The 19,952-nt window shown below is 36.0% G+C and overlaps 1 protein-coding gene and 1 pseudogene across 1 annotated transcript; both read left to right on the top strand.

Moving 5' to 3' along the window:
- Positions 1-625: 625 nt before the first annotated feature.
- On the top strand, positions 626-1,568 carry LOC142855402 (olfactory receptor 4A5-like; annotated as a pseudogene).
- An 8,387-nt stretch (positions 1,569-9,955) lies between these two features.
- LOC142855401 (olfactory receptor 4A5-like) lies at positions 9,956-10,888 on the top strand. Its single transcript, XM_075981900.1, has one exon. It carries the CDS (start codon positions 9,956-9,958, stop codon positions 10,886-10,888), a length of 933 nt encoding a protein of 310 aa, XP_075838015.1.
- Positions 10,889-19,952: the final 9,064 nt, after the last annotated feature.

The raw sequence follows: 19,952 nt of genomic DNA, 5'->3' as shown, positions 1-19,952 counted from the left end.
TGTGAGAGTCAGATGAATTAATTACTTCTGGTAAGGATGTGCTCAATAATATTTGAGGTATTTGGTGCAATTCAAAATTTACTTAATTTCTAGATTGAATGAAATGTGTATGATGACCAAAATTATCTTGTGAGTTGTAGTTTCTCTGCCCTTTAGCATGAATTTTTGAGGACCAACATTACTGTGGGTATTGCACAAATTCATATTTTAAAATATTCTCCACAGATATCACCAGCTCGAACTTTTTTCTTTAATACTAGTAGATATATTTTAGTTTAATGACACAACTGCTTCTCAAGCTTCTTAAAGGAGAGAGTTTTAATCTGTGCGCTGCTATCAATGTCTGGGTGTAATGTGCTTTAAATAACCACATTTAAAAGTTTGGGGAACAGAGATACCTCTGTATACATTTTTGCCTAGAGAGTCACTAATATTGAGACAAACCTAGGACTTAGAGATTTATTGAGAGAAAATGATGGAACTTGTTTCAAGGGGAAGTTCTTTAAACGCCTACTATTGGTTCACTACTGTGTTCTAACAGAATGGGTTCATAGTCTTGTTCACAGTTTGTGGCAGGCTCTGTTCTCCTGAGCTCCTTCTCTGGAAAAACCTGATAGAAGAATAAATGGGCCAGAACAACAATGTCACCGAATTTGTCCTGCTGGGCTTCACTCAGGATCCTGTGGGGCAAAAAGTATTGTTTGTTATGTTTTCAATCATCTACATTGTGACGATGGTGGGAAACCTGCTCATTGTGGCGACAGTGATTATCAATCCCTCCTTGGGCTCCCCAATGTACTTCTTCCTTGCCTCTTTGTCACTCATGGACGCTGTTTATTCCACTGCCATCTCACCCAAGTTGATTGTAGATTTGCTCCGTGATAAGAAGACCATCTCCTTCACAGCATGCATAAGCCAGCTCTTTATAGAGCATTTATTTGGTGGTGTTGATATTGTCATTCTGGTAGCAATGGCTTATGATCGCTACGTGGATATCTGTAAGCCCCTGCATTATCTGATTGTCATGAATCGACGGGTATGTATCCTTTTCTTAGTGATGGCCTGGGCAGGAGGGTTTGTACATGCTCTGTTTCAAGTTCTTGCTGTGTATAAACTTCCTTTCTGTGGTCCCAACATCATTGACCACTTTGGCTGTGACATATACCCACTATTGCTACTTGCATGCACGGATACCTACTTCATTGGCCTCTCTGTCATTGGCAATAACGGGGCCATTGTGTATAGTGATCTTCATCCTCCTCCTTCTTTTCTATGGAATCATCCTAAGATCTCTCAAGAATCACAGTCAGGAAGGGAGGCGTAAAGCCCTGTCCACCTGCAGCTCCCATATCACTGTGGTTTTCCTCTTTTTTGTTCCCTGTATTTTCATGTATGTTAGACCTGTTTCTAGCTTTCCTGTTGATAAGGCCATTACTGTCTTTTATACAATTGTCACTCCCATGTTGAATCCTTTAATATATACTTTGAGAAACTCAGAGATGAAAATTTCTATGGAAAAACTCCTGCAAAAGTTATTAAGTCCCAATAGAATAAGACTTTCTTCTTGATGCTTCTCTTTGTAAACACTAGGCAACAATCATGAATGAATTCTAGTGGTATGTGTTTACATCTTGAACATTCACACTATCCCTTGCCATTGTGAAACTACTGAAATTGTGACTGTCCTTTGGAAATATTTTTCATTGTTGTGATTTTCTTCTAAAACAAATACTGTAGTTGTTTATTGTATCATTCATTTTCTATGCTATCTCTTTTAACATTTTTGATTAACAGTTTATTGTAGTTCATGTCAAATTTTCAATAAATAATTTGCTTTAAATTTTTTTCTACAAAATATTTAATCACTTTTTCTTCTTCCCTGTCTTTCCCAGTATCTTCTCCCTTCCTGTCTCAACCAACACCATGTCCTCATATTCTCTTTCTCTGTACTTTTCCCTCTCAAACCTCCCAAAAGTAAACATAAAAAAATTAATAAACAGAAACAAGAAGCAAAAAACCAACAAGATAAAAATGGAAAATGAAACAATTTGAAAGAACCCCTCTACAACACACAGACACCCACATGCACGTACACATACATGCACACATACACACATGAAGAAAAACAAACCAAAACCAATCCATGGAGTTAATTTTCTGTTGGACAACTACTCTTGGGTATGAGCTTTGTGCTGGAGTATGGTAGATACACCTAGTGACATCCCATTGGAAGATATTGTTCTTCACCTCAGTAGGTATCAATTATAGGTAGTCTCTTGTTTATATATGGGACTTGGTTTCTACTTTTTTTTTCAGTACTGTGATATTGTTTAACTTGAATCTGTATAGTTAGTATGCATGCTGTCAGTCTCTATGTATCCATACATGCAACATTGTCTGGAAATCATTGCCCCATTAATTCATCTACTATCTCTGACTTTTATAATCTTTCCACCTCCTCTTCTATGGCGATATTCCTTTTAGAACAAATGTGAAATATTTAGTCCTAAATGGTTTTCTCAATATAATTTATTTGGTAGAAATCTTTAGGTTTTCATTTCAGCTAATTCTATATGGTCATTTGTACTACAAAATCTACTCTATTTGTAATTTTCTATATTGCTTTCATTTATTTGATTAATAAAAAATTCCCAATTAAATTTAGTTTGATATAATTCTCTTTAAATGTTATATAAGTTAAGATACTTACAATTTGTGATCTACTCATGATGTATAAGCATTATATAGTGGTAAATTGACTTAATTTTTATTTTATTATCAATGATAGTATTTATTTCTGTGCGGTGAGAAATGTACAATCTGCTTGCTATTCTTTGTTAATTGTGATAATTTTTCTTATTTTTTAAATAATTGTCTCTTTTGGTTGCTCTAAAAGTATTTCTTTGTTTGATGGCATACCATGTCCTGTATATTTTATGTTTATGTTCAAATGGATCTCTTTCCAGATCATTTAATTTGGTGAATTGGCCTTTTTCCCAATTTAATATTTTATTATTGTATTGTATTGAAAAGCAGTAAAATATATCTACTAATTAATTTTATTTAAACAACATTCCACAATGACAGTAGTTTTTGCTGGCGGTGTGTTAACTGTGTAGGTAGTTTAGAGAAGGGCTGATTCTTGAAGTTAGTAAACTTTTTTGGGGGATCAGGAAAAGCTAGCTTTCTGCAGGTTCAGAATCTCTCAATAGTCTTGTTCTCCATTTGTTTTCATCATTCAGAAGTTTTACATTTTTCCCTTGAGATTTTATAATTTGTGTTATTTTAAATAAACTTTTAAATTGATTTCTATCCTGCAGTTTTTAGTAGTAGTGACAAATATGTAAGGAAGTTAAAGCATGAATTTAGACACTTTATCAAGAATCTTTATATAACATGTTGAAATTTCTGTTAATTCCTTGAATTGGCAAGATAAAAGTGATACCACACTGAAATAAGTACTTTTGTTTCCATCAATTTCTTCGCAATATTTATAACATATTTCCTCATTATGCCTCAAAGCTTTTAGAAGTGATTGAGAACTTACTTTGCTGTGGTGTTCTTAATTCAGGGAAGAAGGCTGCTGCCATTTCATGCTGTTTTAATCATTGCTTGCCTTATGCAAATGCATCAAGATGAGTATAGTTTCTATATGTTACACTTTGGAAATTTTCTTTTCATAGTATGTGTTTTCCAAATCATCTTGGGAGTCAGCTACTCATTGTTGGCAAGATCTGAGGCTCTTGACCCGAGGGACTACAGAAATGAAGATGCCTATTCAAGAGACATTGTTTCATTTGAATTTGTTCCACATATTCTAACTAGCTTATTTTCTACGATAGATGTGGCTATACAGCTAGGATAAATGAACTATTTTACTAATTAAATTATCTAAAGACCTTTGACAACTCAAAGACTACCAAGTTTGTGTATGCTTTCATTTGACATTTTATCTTTGATTTGTTCTTATGTAATGTTTTTCTTTGATCATGAAATTTGCAGAATGTTATGGTTTTCCTGGACCTTGTACATTCAAGGACATGTTTCTAAACAGGAAGAAAGATTCTTTGGTGATATTCTACTTTGAAGTCGTTAAAAATAGAATATTTCCTTTACTCATTGAAATTCTTCATCACCAGTGTTTCAAAACTTAAATCTCTACCTGTGTATTGTTAGATACTACTATTTTTATGAGATATGTCTATAGTTATACTTTGTGTTTTAACAAATAAAGCTTGCTTGAAGATCAGAGTGCAGAGGCCAGGCAGTCTAACATGGGGCCAGCTGTGGGGATTTCTGTCCTGCCTGTTTCCCACAGCCCTCAAGTCCCAAAGAAAATCACACAGTGAGTCTACATTAAGTTATAAACCAATTGGCCCATTAGCTCATGCTTCATATTAGTTCCTTTAATGGTTCCATTATTCTTATCTATGTTAGCCACATGACTCAGTACCTTTTCTTATCCAGGCAGGTTACATCTTGCTTCTTTGGTGGTCTGGGCTATACTGGGGGGAATGGACTTCCTCCTTTCTAGAATTCTCCTGTTCTCATGGCCCTGCCTCTACTTCCTGTCTGGTTGTCCCACCTATGCTTATTGCCTGGCCAATCAGTGTTTATATAAAATATGATTGACAGAATACAGACAATCCCCCCCCCCCACCGAGGCAGTGGTAACAAACTCCTTTAGAGTCAGATAGATCTCTGTAAGTTTAAGGCTACTCTAGTATAAAAGAGTTAAGTGGTGTTGGCCCATACTTTTAATCCCAGTACATAAAGTTTGCACATCTTTTATCCCAGCACTAAGGAGGTAGACACAGCAAGGGATATGGCTAGGCAGAGAAAGGTATATGAGTTGGGAGGAGACAAGAGAGGATGGAGTAAGAGGATGCAGTCTGAGGACAAAATGACCCTTTGGGTCTATGGATTCAGTAGAGGTAAAATATCTTTCTAGTGGCTGGCTGCACTAATTTTCTGATCTCTCAACATTTACCCACTAGTATCTTACTCTGAGATTTTATTAAGAACAATTAGAATTTGTGCTACAGATATCAAGCCTATTATATTTCCTTGAGACAAGGCCTTTATGGAGTGTTTCACTTCAGTGACCTGAAAATAATTAGAGATCACCATTCTTGCACCAGCAAATAATTATGTTGGGCGAATAAGTTTCTCTTCATTCTATTCATTGTTTACATAGTTATATAAACACGGATTCTTTGTTTTTCTCTGAATATATTTTCCCTGAAAATGAGACTATACAACTGTCTTTTACAGTAAGTGTTGATGTCATATTTAAGTGTTTCTTTATTTTATATATTCACTCAGAAACACATATACCTCACAAAGAAACTGATATAAAGGGAGTTTGCCACTGTGCTGTTCTCTTTTCAAGTGTGTTTGAGGTTACTTGATGGTACGTTATGAATGGAAATCAGAGTCATTATTTAGTGTCGTGATCATATCCCATTTATTTTTTTCTTACATGCAGTTGAGTATAATATGAAAAACTGAGTGAGAAGCTTTGGTAGGTGTTTATATTTAGATGGAAAGGATATAGGCCATTATGTCTACATATATTTCAATTCATATTTGAGTGATAATTTTAACCTCAGAAATGTATGCTCATTGACTTTTTCTTTCATTTACTAACAGAGAAAGCATCTTGATTAGACATGCTCTGGCAAATAATGCACTAGAATTTGCTGAATTTATCTAACTCATTACACAAATTAAAAATTTTCATTGTAGAGGAACCTATCACCTATTGTGATGACGTATTATCCATTCCTTTGTGACCCAGAAGAGCCAAGTTGGAAGTAAGCACATGGGAGCATCTACTCCCCGATGACTAAATAACAAGCTCAATAACAGAGAAAGCTCATAATCATTGTTAATTTTTAAAAAAATACTATTTTAGTGGAGTTATTAAATTAATATTATATAGTAATTAAAGAACTGAATAAACAAAATGAAAGTCATTATAGTCCTATCTCATAAATTAATGCCTCCATAAAAATTTTCCCTACCTATGAAACAGTAGGACCATTCTCTGCCAATATTATACCATAAATTGCAACTTCACAGACTACATTTTCAACTCTGCAACAAAAATGCAGCTGTGCAGATTCTCTCTGACCATCGGTGCAGGACTATGATTTGCTAGGGTGATGTTATGAATGGGGACTAAGTGCCTTCCTCTTCAAGTGTGTCTTAGATGTTATTTGCTTTATTTAAATATTTCTTCAATCTTAGCTCATAGTATCTTCTTAAATATACCCGGACATTTGTTTTCATATAGAATTTTCAAATTAGACACTCATTCTGTCAAAATTTAATGCTTTTATCCCTAGCAGTCTTTTCAAATAAGATGATTTCATTTGAATTAGTTCCAATTATCTAAACAAGCTTGTTTATTAAAAAATAAACAAATAAATAGTGATGTGCAAAGAAAAGACATAGACAGTATTGTGAATATAAATGGAAAAAATATTTTTCTGGTCAAAAGACCCAGGAAGCGTCTGGTATTTAACCCTTGATGTATATGATCTTTATGCTTTTTTCATCATTATAACTATCTATGGATGATCTCAATTTCCTGGGGTCTTCTACATGCAGGGGAATGATTTTATTAAGGAAGTACAGAAATTTTATCTGAGTGATAGAGACAGAAGACTTCTGGATGTCGTCATGAGAAATTTTTACCATTAATACTTCAGCAATCTAAACCACTATTTATTCCTGCTCAGTTCCTGGCATTTTTGGGAGACACATGGATGTATCTATACTTCATAAGTTCAAGACCTTTTGAGTGTCTTTACTACAAAAAAGGAATAATTCATATAATTGATTTTAGGGTTGTCAATTTTTAAATAAAATGGCCATATAAAAAGGCTAACAATTTCTATTTATTAAGTGGACATTTAATGCACATGCAAACAATTTATTTTTGTATTTTTATAAAGAAGTTTGCTTAGAATGTGACAGTATCCACTTACCTATGAGACTAACTTTTGACAATATATATTATATTTAAATTTAGCTTGGATGTTCTTACATTTATCTAAAAACTAAGAAATACAAAGTTTCATGGAAGTTTGTTTTCTGAAGGCTATTGTGCTTCTTTCCTTATATATTGAATGTGGATATCTTGCCATGTGCTCTGTGAAGTCACGTAGGTACATAAAATAATTGCTGCCCTACCAGCAAAAGAACCTTTAAATTTTATGGAACAAAATAAGAACTGTGTTGTGAGTACATGAGATGATAAAACAGAATACAAACTAAAGATTCTTGTGATACACTGAAATGCAACTAATATTTTAATTCATATAGTATCATAGAAAGTATCTAAATTGGGAAAATTAAGATGCTACACAAAGAAATTAATCATAGAATACAAGTCTATTTGCTCTCAGTGTAACAGGCTACTTAGGTTTGTGTGAGGAGGTTGCATGGTATATTTTTATTTTCACTCTTATGTCTTCTCTGAGTTTAGGATTTTTAATAATTACTGAAAATGTAAAACTCAAAATGAGAGAAAATGTAATATTGTATCTTTTGATACTGAGTTGATTAATATGTTTATTTTCACTTGTATCTGTGTTTTATCAAGTGATATAACTTTATCCTCTATATGGGTGACAAAACTTCAGTGCTAGGCAAAGAAGTTTTTAAAATATAAGACTATTTTCCAAAAACGTCATGTTGTTAATAATGGATTATTCAATTAGTTTTCAAGAAATGTGTTAACAGTAGTTCTAAATGAAAGCAGTCACACTATTCTTCAGTGTTTGTAGAATTAACCCTTTTCATAATGTACATTATGCATAAGTCCAGCATTATGTGGCCTCTGTGCTCTGTTTTTCTCTATTATATAAATACTTACTTATATAAATACTTACTTAGGGTTATGGAAGTTTTGATCTGATGAAAGATAATGCTAAACAATATTGAAGCACCTGAATGTGTAGAAGTACAATGTAGAAGACAGAATTGAACATAAGTTATGTGATAACCCTGTGTTCCATGACAGGCATGCCTATGGCAGTTGGGAACTTCAAGAATGACAAGGACAGATGTTTTGGCTCGGATGGCAGCATAAATGTGAAGGAGACATGTATAAGGTGCATCCCAACTGCTTTTACAGCCATCCTGACTCTGTACATGTCCTCTGGTACCGAGTCCTTGGACAAGAAATTTTATTAGTTCAATCATATTTCTTCACAGGTAAATATTGATAATAATAGTACATATAATAAAACAAATTATTCCTAAGATGTATGATTTTAATCCAAATCCAGAAAATGGTTCATGAGACACATATGTGCTGGTTTTTCTAACCCAGACTATGCCGACATTCCTGTTAAGTGGACAAAAATACTCATGACTTTTTTCTCAGCTGATGCTCACAGTGAACCATCCTAGAATAGTGATCACAGCCACCAGTGAGATGTCTGATGTTCTGGGCAGTGTTTAGGTGTTTCATAAGAATACCAACAGACACTCTAGGAGATGGATATTATTGAAGTCCCTGTGGTACAAATGTTGAAACAGAGGCAGAGGTGACTTACTAAGAAGGACAAGATCGGGATGACACAAACCGAGTGAACCTCATGCTGTAACCAGGTGGGGCTTCAGAGTCCATGGCTTTCCTCGCTGCTCTGTCTCAAGTATTTCCCAGATTTTTTTCTTAATAAACCATGTACAAGAAAAAGATATTATTCTGTCATAGTAGTTATTAAATTTTATTCTTCACTTAGTATCATTCAGGAGGCAGTAGTAAACTTGGAGATATTGTGCAAATGTAAAAAAAGGTAAAATGACAACAGAAGAGAAAGAGAAACAGTCAAAGAAATGTGGTATGGACCATTAGATGCTGTGAGACTGGGAAAGACTCTAAAATATTTAGCAATCCCCATTTTTTTCAGAATGCAAGCAGAGACATGTTTGTAATTAAGTTTTAAAAGTGAACTCAACCAAGACCTTTGTATTCTGGTTATGCATTTTCTTTGAATGTTCTGCTTTTCAGGATTCTCACTGCTATGTGAGGACCCTCAGCACCTAGGATGTATTACGATTAAAAACCATGCCCAGTTTAGTACTCGCTCTCTCTGTTTCTCTTTTCCTCTCTCTCTCTCTCTCTCTCTCTCTCTCTCTCTCTCTCTCTCTGCGTAGATTTTTCTGAGATTTCTGGGGGAAAATTTACGGTCTACTGCCAGATTTGTAAAAGCTAAAGAAAAACCACTTGGAAAAAAAACCCGATGATGGATGTAATTGTGTTACTCATTTGTATAAATAATTATGAAATGGAACTGTAATTACTAAAATGTGTTAAAGTTACATGAAATAATTGCTGCAGGGAATTGGGTGCTCAATAATATTGGAAATATTTGGTGCAGTTCAAAATCTCCCTATTTTTTTTAGATCAAGTGAAAATTATCTTGTGAGGTATAGTATCTAAGCCTAATAGTGCAATATAATAGCACTGACTTGGATCCTCAAGGAGAAGTGCTACTGTGGGTACTACACACATTCATTTAAAAAATATTATCCACAGATATTACCAGCTCAAAATATTGCTCTGTTTTACTTGATATACTTGCGTTTAATGCCACAATCATTTCTCAAGATTCTTAAAGGAGAGAGCTTTTTTCTCTTGATTTGCTACTATCAATGCCAAGGTGTAATGTGCTTTAAATAACTACATTTAAAGGTATGGGGGACAGAGATACCTCTGTCTAGAGTCATTGATGTTGAGATAAACCAGTAATTAAAGATTTATTAACAGAAACTGAATGGAATTTGTTTTAAGAAGAAGCTCACAAGATATTTCCTAATGTCCACTACTGTTTAACTACTGCATCATGAAAGAATGGATTGACAGTATTGTTTACACTTTGTAGCAAGCACTGTTCTTCTGAGCCCCTTCTCTGAAATAAGCCTTATAGACGTATAAATGGGCCAGAACAACAATGTCACCGAATTTGTCCTGCTGGGCTTCACTCAGGATCCTGTGGGGCAAAAAGCATTATTTGTTATGTTTTTACTCATCTACATTGTGACGATGGTGGGAAACCTGCTCATTGTGGCGACAGTGATTATCAGTCCCTCCTTGGGCTCCCCAATGTACTTCTTCCTTGCCTCTTTGTCAGTCATGGATGCTGTTTATTCCACTGCCATCTCACCCAAGTTGATTGTAGATTTGCTCCGTGATAAGAAGACCATCTCCTTCACAGCATGCATAAGCCAGCTCTTTATAGAGCATTTATTTGGTGGTGTTGATATTGTCATTCTGGTAGCAATGGCCTATGATCGTTATGTGGCTATCTGTAAGCCCCTGCATTATATAATTATTATGAATCGACGGGTATGTATCCTTTTCTTAGTGATGGCCTGGGCAGGAGGGTTTGTACATGCTCTGATTCAAGTTCTTCCTGTGTATAAACTTCCTTTCTGTGGTCCCAATATCATTGACCACTTTGCCTGTGACATATACCCACTATTGCTACTTGCATGCACTGATACCTACTTCATTGGTCTCTCTGCCATTGTCAATAATGGGGCTATGTGTTTAGTGATCTTCATCCTCCTCCTTCTTTCCTATGGAATCATTTTAAGATCTCTAAAGATTCACAGTCAGGAAGGGAGGCGTAAAGCCCTGTTCACCTGTAGTTCCCATATCACTGTGGTTTTCCTCTTTTTTGTTCCCTGTATTTTCATGTATGTTAGACCAGTTTGTAGTTTCCCTGTTGATAAATCCATTACTGTGTTTTATACAATTGTGACTCCCATGTTGAATCCATTAATATATACTTTGAGAAACTCAGAGATAAAAAATTCTATGGACAAACTTTTCCAAAAACTATTAAGTCCCAATAGAATAAAATAACTACTTGCATTGTGAATGTAATTTGTAAATATTGGGTTTTTCTTGTGATTTTTAATAATTAGTGTAGTTTCTTATAGTATCATAATTTTGTTGTACTTTTTAACCATTTCCCATGAATTGTCTATTTCAGTTTGTGTAAAATTTTCTATAATTTCTTTAAATTTTTTTATACATTGGATTTTCATCATGGTTTTTCTTCTCTTCCATCTCTTCTCAGATCTTTCCCCCTTCTCATCCAACTTCATGTTCTCTCTCTCTCTCTCTCTCTCTCTCTCTCTATATATATATATATATGTATATGTATATATATACACATATATATATATGTATATGTATGTATGTATTTCCCCACTCTCTCATTTTGAATTCCCTCTCTCAACTTTCCCATAACCAAACTTCAAAGAACCTTCAAAAATAAACAACCAAAAACCCAACAAGGTAAAAGGCCAAACCAAACCAAATGAACACCCCCCACCAAACCCAATAAAACCAAAACCATCGAGTTAATTTTCTGTTGGTCAACAAACTCTTCTTGGGCATGAGTTCTGTCCTGGAGTGTGGTTACAACACCTAATAACTGTCCATTCAAAAAATATTTTCCTTTTTTTTCTCCCAGAAGGTATCAAGACGGCTTGTTTGTTAGGTATGGGAATTTGTGTCCACTTCTCTTTTCAATACTGGGATATTATGTAACTTGAATCTGTACAGGTAATGTGTATGCTGTCAATCTCTGTGAATCCATACCTGCAACAGTATATAAAAAACAATATTACTTGAATTCATCCATGGCCTCTGACTTTTACAATCTTTGCTCCTTTTCTTCTGCTTAGGTCCCTGAGCATTGAAGTATTAGATGGAAATATTCCATTTAAGACAAATATGATGTGCTTATAAAAACCTAAATGGATTTCTTGATATATCCAGTTCAGTGGAATTCTTTAGGGTTTTCTTTCAACTAACTGTATATGTCATGTGTATTAATTTTTATTTATAGTTTTATCTATACAACTTTCATTTATTTTGATTAACAAAATATTCTAATTTGATTAAACTTTAGTTTGAAATAATTCTTTTAAAAATGTTTTTGCAGATTAATTAAGATACAATCTATGATCACAGTCAGGAAGGAAGGTGTAAAGCTCTGTCCACCTGCAGTTCCCACATCATGGTGGTTGTCCTCTTTTTTGTTCCTTGCTTTTTCATGTATGCCAGACCTATTTATAACTTTTCTATTGATAAATTCATTGCTGTATTTTATACAATTTTCACTCCTATGCTAAATCCTTTAATATACACTTTGAGAAATTCAGAGATGAAAAATTATATGGAAAAATTCCGATGTAAAATGTTAGCTACAGATAGAATAGGAATGTCTAAGTAGACAAGAAGAACCAGTGAAAAAAATCCTAGCAAAAGAACGTATCAAAAAATTACAGACAATTAATTACCCCAAGACAATGAAAATTTTCCTCTCCCAGGGATTAGTTCCTTTACTGGTTGTACAGTGCTGAGTGGTCAGCCCTGAAACTATACACACATAAACAGAAAAATGGATTAATCTAATTATATTTATATATTTCATGTATGCATATTCATTTATACTTGTATATTATGATACTAAAACCTCTAGGAGACTGTTAACTTGAGAGTGGAGGGAATAGGATGTATTCAAAGGAAGGCATCTGGGAGCCACTGGAGGTAAGAATAGGGAAAGGTAAAGTGATATAATTACTTTTCAGCATACTTAAAGCATAAATAAAAGCAATATTCTACTCAATACATTTCTCTGAGATACCCTATAAATGTAAATTGTTTAAAAATAGTAAAGTAACATTTCATATTAGAATCAATTAAAAGTGAATTTCAGGAAATGTACAAATTGCATGTGTTTTTCTCCCATAATGCAGAAAAATAGCTTACTTGAACATAATTTATCTCAGTTAATATTGAAAAAGTATTTAGCAGAAATTGTTTATTAATTTCACTTGAGAAATAAAATAATTTCGAGAATGTATGACTATTCACATTCATAAGAAAGGATTATGGTATATAGACATAGTATATAGCCTTTAAATCTGCTTTACTTTCTGAGACATAATGAATTTAATTTCATGTGCTTATGCTAGAATTATATGCTTATATGGAATATCATTTTTTTGCACTGCAATGTTACATTTTATGTGTATTTAATACTTTATTCATCTCTTTCCAAACTGGAATTACTGTGTTATTTCCAGGTACCTAACATTATGAATAAAGTATAAAATGTACCTGTGTATTCATAGCTAAATTTTCTTTAAACTTGGATAAATACTGAGTAGCAGAACTAGTTTTAGTGGTCAACATACCTTTGACTTCATAAGAAACTGATTCTTCCATATTTGAGCTGGCACGAATTTATAGTTTCACAGGTTTATTTGTTTGTTTGGTTGGTTGGTTTTGTTTTTGGTTTTTCAAGACTTGGTTTCTCTGTAGTTTTAGAGCCTGTCTGGGAGCTAGCTCTTGTAGACCAGGCTGGCCTCAAACTCACAGAGATCTGCCTGCCTCTGCCTCTTGAGTGCTGGGATTAAAGGCATGTGCGCCATCACCACCCCACTCAGTTTTACATGTTTTTAATGTTTATAACAACTTGATGTTGCTGAAGAATTTTTGGTTATTGCTTTTTATAGTGTACAAATGAAAGTGTTCACTATCATATTTTCTGAGACATGTGTTATTGAATTTTGTTTATGTTTCTCTACAATAAAACCCTTCTCATGTCATCCTTCCTTGTGCTTGTACACTTCCTTCCCATCTGTGTCCCACTTCAAATATATATGTTAAATTTTGAAAATACATATTACAAAATTCATGCTACATTTTATATTAATTTATCAAATGAACCTATCTCTTTTTTTCTTTTGAAGTCATTTAGAGTCCTTCCTCGCTGAAATTGATGATTGCTTGAGTCAGAATTTTGTGAATCTGAGAAACCCATTTGTTTTATTTATTTATTTAATTTTTTTTTCAATTGAGAAAATGAAAAAAAACAAGTTTCTGCCTCCTTCCAGCCTCCCATTTCCCTCCCCCTTTTTTCACCCTTCTCCCCCTCCTCCCACCCTTCTCCCCCTCACCCCACTCCACTCCCCCTCCCTCTCCAGTCCAAAGAGCACTGCTCTTTATTTAATTTTTGAGACAGGGATTCTCCATAGCTTTTGGTTCCTGTCCTAGAACTAGCTCTTGTAGACCAGGCTGGCCTCGAACTCACAGAGATCTGCCTGCATCTGCCTCCCGAGTACTGGGATTAAAGGCCTGCACCACCACCACCCGGTTTACCCATTTGTTATAAAGTCTGGCCTACTTTGCATAAACTGATGATCTTCAGTTCCATTCATTTCCTTATAATTAAATCATCTGAAAAAAATGTCATTCTAACTACTGTATAGTGGCATCTTACATTTTTAATATTCTGATTATTATAATAGACTAGTAATAAACATGGGTGTTTTAGGGATTCTGTTGCTATGATGAAACACCATGACCAAAAAGCAAGTTGGGGAAGAAAGGGTTTATTTGGCTTACACTTCAACATTGCTGTTCATCACTGAAGGAAGTCCGGACAGGAACTCAAACAGGGTAGGATCCCAGAGGAAGGAGCTAATGCAGAGGCCATGCAGGGGTGCTGCTTACTGGGTTACTTCCCATGGCTTGTTCATCCCACCTTATTACAGAACCCAGGACCACCTCTCCAGGGATGGCACTACCCACCATGGGCTAGGCACTCCCTCCTTGATTACTAGATTGATTACTTATAGTTGGATATCATGGAGGCATTTCCTCAAATATGGCTTCTTCTCTGAAGATTCTAGCTTGTGTCAAGTTCATACACAAATCAGCCAGTACAGTGGTGTGCAAGTATCTCTGTAATATTTTGATTTAGAATCTATATTCATGAGAAATCAACGAGAACAATTCCTAGGTAAATATCCAGAAAAAAGGAAGTTTTCTAAGGTAAATACATACCATACATTTCTAATGTAATATAATCTGCATGGCAGATTTTAATACCTGTGCACTGTTTAAGGATTCCTTTTTTTTTGTGGGTCAACGTTAAAGCATTTTCCATTTTATGTACTCTAATACTGGATAATATTAAAGTTAGCTAAAAATATGAATAGATTAATTATATGAGATTCAGTTGAAGCTAGCACTAGATTACAGTACTTGTTTACAGAATAGTTCTTAATTGAAAACCATGTTATGGCTGGGTCCTAACCCAAAGCGGAGGGTAAAGGGGAGCTCGGTAGCTCCTTTGTCCCCATAGCCTGCCTGCAGCAAGCAGGGTGGGCCCTTTGTTTGGGAGCGAACCAGGCAGCACGGAGTTTCCATCAGGACACCTAGTGAAACATCATTGTGGTGAGTGAGTGCTGCGGCACCCGGGAATAGCCCGCCTACACTTCCTGATCAACCTACAGGGCTACACTGCCCAGTACCTCCTCTCTCTTCCTATCCCATCCAGCTTACATCCAGATTCCCCCACCCCCTGTCTCCCTCCCCCTCCCTTCCTTGGTGGCAGAGCGCCTCCCTGCTCTGCCTGCTTGGGCGCTGGGTCCTAACCCAAAGCGGAGGGTAAAGGGGAGCTCGGTAGCTCCTTTGTCCCCATAGCCTGCCTGCAGCAAGCAGGGTGGGCCCTTTGTTTGGGAGCAAACCAAGCAGCACGGAGTTTCCATCAGGGCACCTAGAGAAACATCATTGTGGTGAGTGAGTGCTGCAGCACCCGGGATCAGCCCACCTACACTTCCTGATCAACCTACGGGGCTACACTGCCCGGTACCTCCTCTCTCTTCCTATCCCATCCAGCTTACATCCAGATCCCCCCACCCCCTGTTTCTCTCCCCCTTCCCTTCCTTGGTGGCAAAGTGCCTCCCTGCTCTGCCTGCTTGGGCGCTGGGTCCTAACCCAAAGCGGAGGGTAAAGGGGAGCTCAGTAGCTCCTTGGTCCCCATAGCCTGCCTGCAGCAAACAGGGTGGGCCCTTTGTTTGGGAGCGAACCAAGCAGCAAGGAGATCTGAACTGGACTCCAGGAGAAACATCACTGGGGAGTGACATCACTGGGAAGGTACATCAGTCAGCAAGAAGACCTGATCCTGTAAAAGAAGATCCATAGGAGAATATTGGGAGGAAGAGATGGGGAGACGCCAATGCAAGAATTCACCCAACAATCTGAAAAACAACACGAAACCACCAGAAGCCAGTGACCTCACAACAGGAGGACATGAACACCTTAATCAAGAAGAAGTAGAAAAAACTGACTTCATGACACTGATTGACACCCTTAAACCGCATATATAAAATGCCCTTATAGAAATGGATGAGAAGTATAACAGAAAGTTCGAGGAATTGAGTAAATCAGTGAATGATACCCTAGGAAAGCAAGGAAAAACAATCAAGCAGATAATGGAAACAGTTCATGACTTGAAAACTGAAATGGAGGCAAAGAAGAAAACACAAACAGATGGCCGGCTGGACATGGAAAATCTAGGTAAATGAATAGAGACTACAGAAACAAGCATAACCAGCAGAATAAAAGAGATAGAAGAAAGAATCTCAGATTCTGAGGATAACATAGAGAAAATAAACGCACTGATCAAAGAAAACAGCAAGTCCAACAAACTCTCATCACAAAACATTCAGCAAATATGGGACACAATAAAAACACAACAAAAAACAAACACTGGTCATTAATATCACTTAATGTCAATGGGCTCAACTCACCTATAAAAAGGCACAGGCTAAGAGATTGGATACGAAAACAGGATCCAACATTCTGCTGTCTACAAGAAACACACCTCAACCACAAAGACAGGCACCTACTCAGAGTAAAGGGCTGGGAAAAGGCTTATCAAGCAAATGGACCTAAGAAACAAGCAGGTGTGGCCATACTAATTTCTAACAAAGTTGACTTCAAACTTAAATCAATCAGAAGAGATGGAGAGGGACATTTTATTCTCATAACAGTAACAATTCATCAGGAAGAAGTCTCAATCCTGAATCAGAAAAATCGTAATCCTTTACTTTGAGGTAATGTCTGTAAATTCAAAATGATGAGTTTTTCTCCAATGTGGTTCTCTAGTGGAACCCATAAGCTCCCATGTCAGATACTTACATGGAGCTGTGTTTGAAAGAATTGTATGTAAAGTCCAAGGATCAAATGCCAAAGAGCAGTGCATAGGATGCCCTTAAGTAGGTTGGCACCATCTGCGCTCTGTATCCACTCTACTATGTCCTTTCAGCCTCCTCTACTATTTACCTATTTGGCACCTCATGTAACTGTCAGTGCCAGTATCCTACAGCACTCATTTTATAATCTCCATAGCAACGTAAACCTATTTAGTCTCCATCCCATCAATCCCAAATACTTGTGTGCCTGGCAAGAATAAGGATATTCTAAGATACATTCAACTTTCTCCTTTTTTCTAACAACTACTGAAATAGTCGCTATGAAATTTTTGTTTCCTTGGGAATTTCACTGTGGAAAAAGACTGACTCCTTCAGGCGAGACCACGTCTACTGAAGAAACATTTCTTTATGTGACCACCTTACAGGAGAGACTGGAGGGTTTCAGAGATGGGAATGCTTTCATTATATGACTTAGTTATATTAACTTAGTTTTGTATAGTTTTTTTAGCCCTTTAGTGTCCATCCCATCAATCGCAAATGCTTGTCTGATTGGCAGTTACACAGGCAGACTCTCTATCCTATTTATGGGTGAGCACTTGCTATTTTCACTACATACACGTACATACAAAAGGTAAATAAGCATTTACGTCTTTGCATCTAAAAATCTAATATTCCATATTAACATACTATTTGTCTTTGGTGGTATTTCAGAGGTTGCCCTCTCTCTGCTAAATTCTTCTTGGTGTGGCTTACTCTCTCCTAAGCATTGGTCAATCCTTTATATCACCAATTCTACTCTTCTACATTGTGACTTAGTAGTAGAGTACTACACAGTACATGAGATGCCATTTACATCTTCCCCAAATTTACTGCAAATGGACCTTACACCTAAATGTCAAATGCTAATTTCAAAACTTGTAGAAAATATTTGAAACTATGCCTCTCTGCCTTTGTTAATTAATCTCTCTATGCTTTGGGAGGTTTTTCTAAGGCCCCGATGTATATACCAATAACAGAGCTCTGTCTCTAATCTTGGTAATATGCTTGGGAGAGCTGATAAAGATGTGGTGGTCTTTGTTTCAGATCCTCAGAACCTAAGACTTTTCACAGAAGGGTGAAAACTGTGGTTATCATTCCCTACTCTACTGTGGACTTTGTTTCTAATGTTCTTGGTTTACCCAATTTTCCCTTTGTTCAACATTCACAGTCTCAGGCAGAGGGGCCTGGCGGACTCTCGCCAGAATCTGGAAGCCTTCTGAGTGTCCTGTGTCCGCCCAGGGGTGGCTTGGACACCGTAGACTTGAGCTCTGGTGCCCCCCCCAGCATCGTCAGCTCATATCTGAGGCCTCTCTGGGCATTGCCCAGGCCCCTGGTGGAGTCCTGATCTATCTGTGCAGAGTCTTTCAAAAAAAAATATATATGGTAGCGGCACTGAAGCAGTAACATTATTACTTCTAAATAAGGTAAATATATAAGTAGAAGCAGATACTTGTGTTCCAACTAATGATCCATTTAAAACTTGAACAGGTTTTACGGTGGATACGGTTTGCCAAATATGTGTCTGTATTGCAGTTTTTGCTGTAAATGAGAAAATAAGATTATCACCGATTCTTCCATCTCCCCATGCAGACAACAGCTTCCATTTATCGTTTTATTACTGGCTCTATTCATCATTGTACCATTAAGCAAATCAGAAGTGGTAACATTCCTTTCAGAGCAAGTGTTAATAAATTAACCATATGTTCGACAATTGATCCATTTATTTTGAATTATTTTCCAAATTTGCCTAGAGAAATTTTCCAAATAAATTGATGATATTTTAACCTATGATTTTTAAAATTTGTATATAGTGGATATGCAAATTCATAATTTTCAGTATTATTATCCCATCTCTCAGTAATGGACTATGCTGAGTCTTTGAGGATGAGTGCCAGATTTTCCTATTTTAATACCAGGTTGTGACCATTGCTGAAATCCCATTGAAAACAAAGGACATTTCCAAATCGTATTGGCTCCCTTTTATCCATAGAAGTAAAATTATATGGAGTCCCATCAAAATTATTCAGATAAGTTAAATTATTCCAAGGAGGAGTAAGGATACTATGAGTGGTATACACTAACACATCAGTATCTACCCAAAAGACAGGCTGAAACATTGGTGAGTTAGTGACATAAGCCCATTAATTTACATCTGATCCCAGAACTGAAGAGACAGATAGCAGAGTGCTCAGGGCCAGAAAATTATGTTCAGCAATAACAGGTATTCTGGACTGCTGTACAATAATCTGAACATAAGCTGCAAGAGATTTCACCCAACCCCATGACGGTTAGGATGAGGACCTATGTCATCAAGGTTGCTTCCATAGAGAGAATTGTGCCATGGGCAATACTAGAATGGAAAGAGATAAATGTCCAAATTTAACTCTTGTTAATTTTGTTAATGAGTAACAAGAATTTGCCAAATTTCATTTGATTGAGATCCTTGATGATTAACCCCCTGAGGAATAGACTGGATATGTAACAGATTCAAATTTGAGAATTTAAAATACTTTATTTAGGTTGTCGAAATGGAATTTTATGTTCTACATGTATATTATTATCATTATTATGTAAATGCTCATGTTATTCTTGAACAGAGGAAAAGCTAGTAATTTATTACGTGAGCATTTTCAAATGTAAGAGATCCAAGCAAATTTGTGTTTTTGTACATGAGCAAGAGAATTTTAAGTTGAATTAGAGTTAATACTAGTCTAAACAAATTCAACAAAGAATGATTACTGGAATGAAGTATGGCATTAAATGAATTTTGTGCAATTACTACATCATGAGCTGAGTCACCTACAATATTTAATTCTTGAGGTAAATCTTGGTTGGCTTTAACAACAGCGTACAATTAATTTTGTTTT

The sequence above is a fragment of the Microtus pennsylvanicus genome, chromosome 8, assembly GCF_037038515.1.
Source record: "Microtus pennsylvanicus isolate mMicPen1 chromosome 8, mMicPen1.hap1, whole genome shotgun sequence".
NCBI lineage: Eukaryota > Metazoa > Chordata > Mammalia > Rodentia > Cricetidae > Microtus > Microtus pennsylvanicus.
The sequence above is the reverse complement of the archived record's forward strand: the minus strand, read 5'-3'. Positions and strand labels throughout refer to the sequence as shown.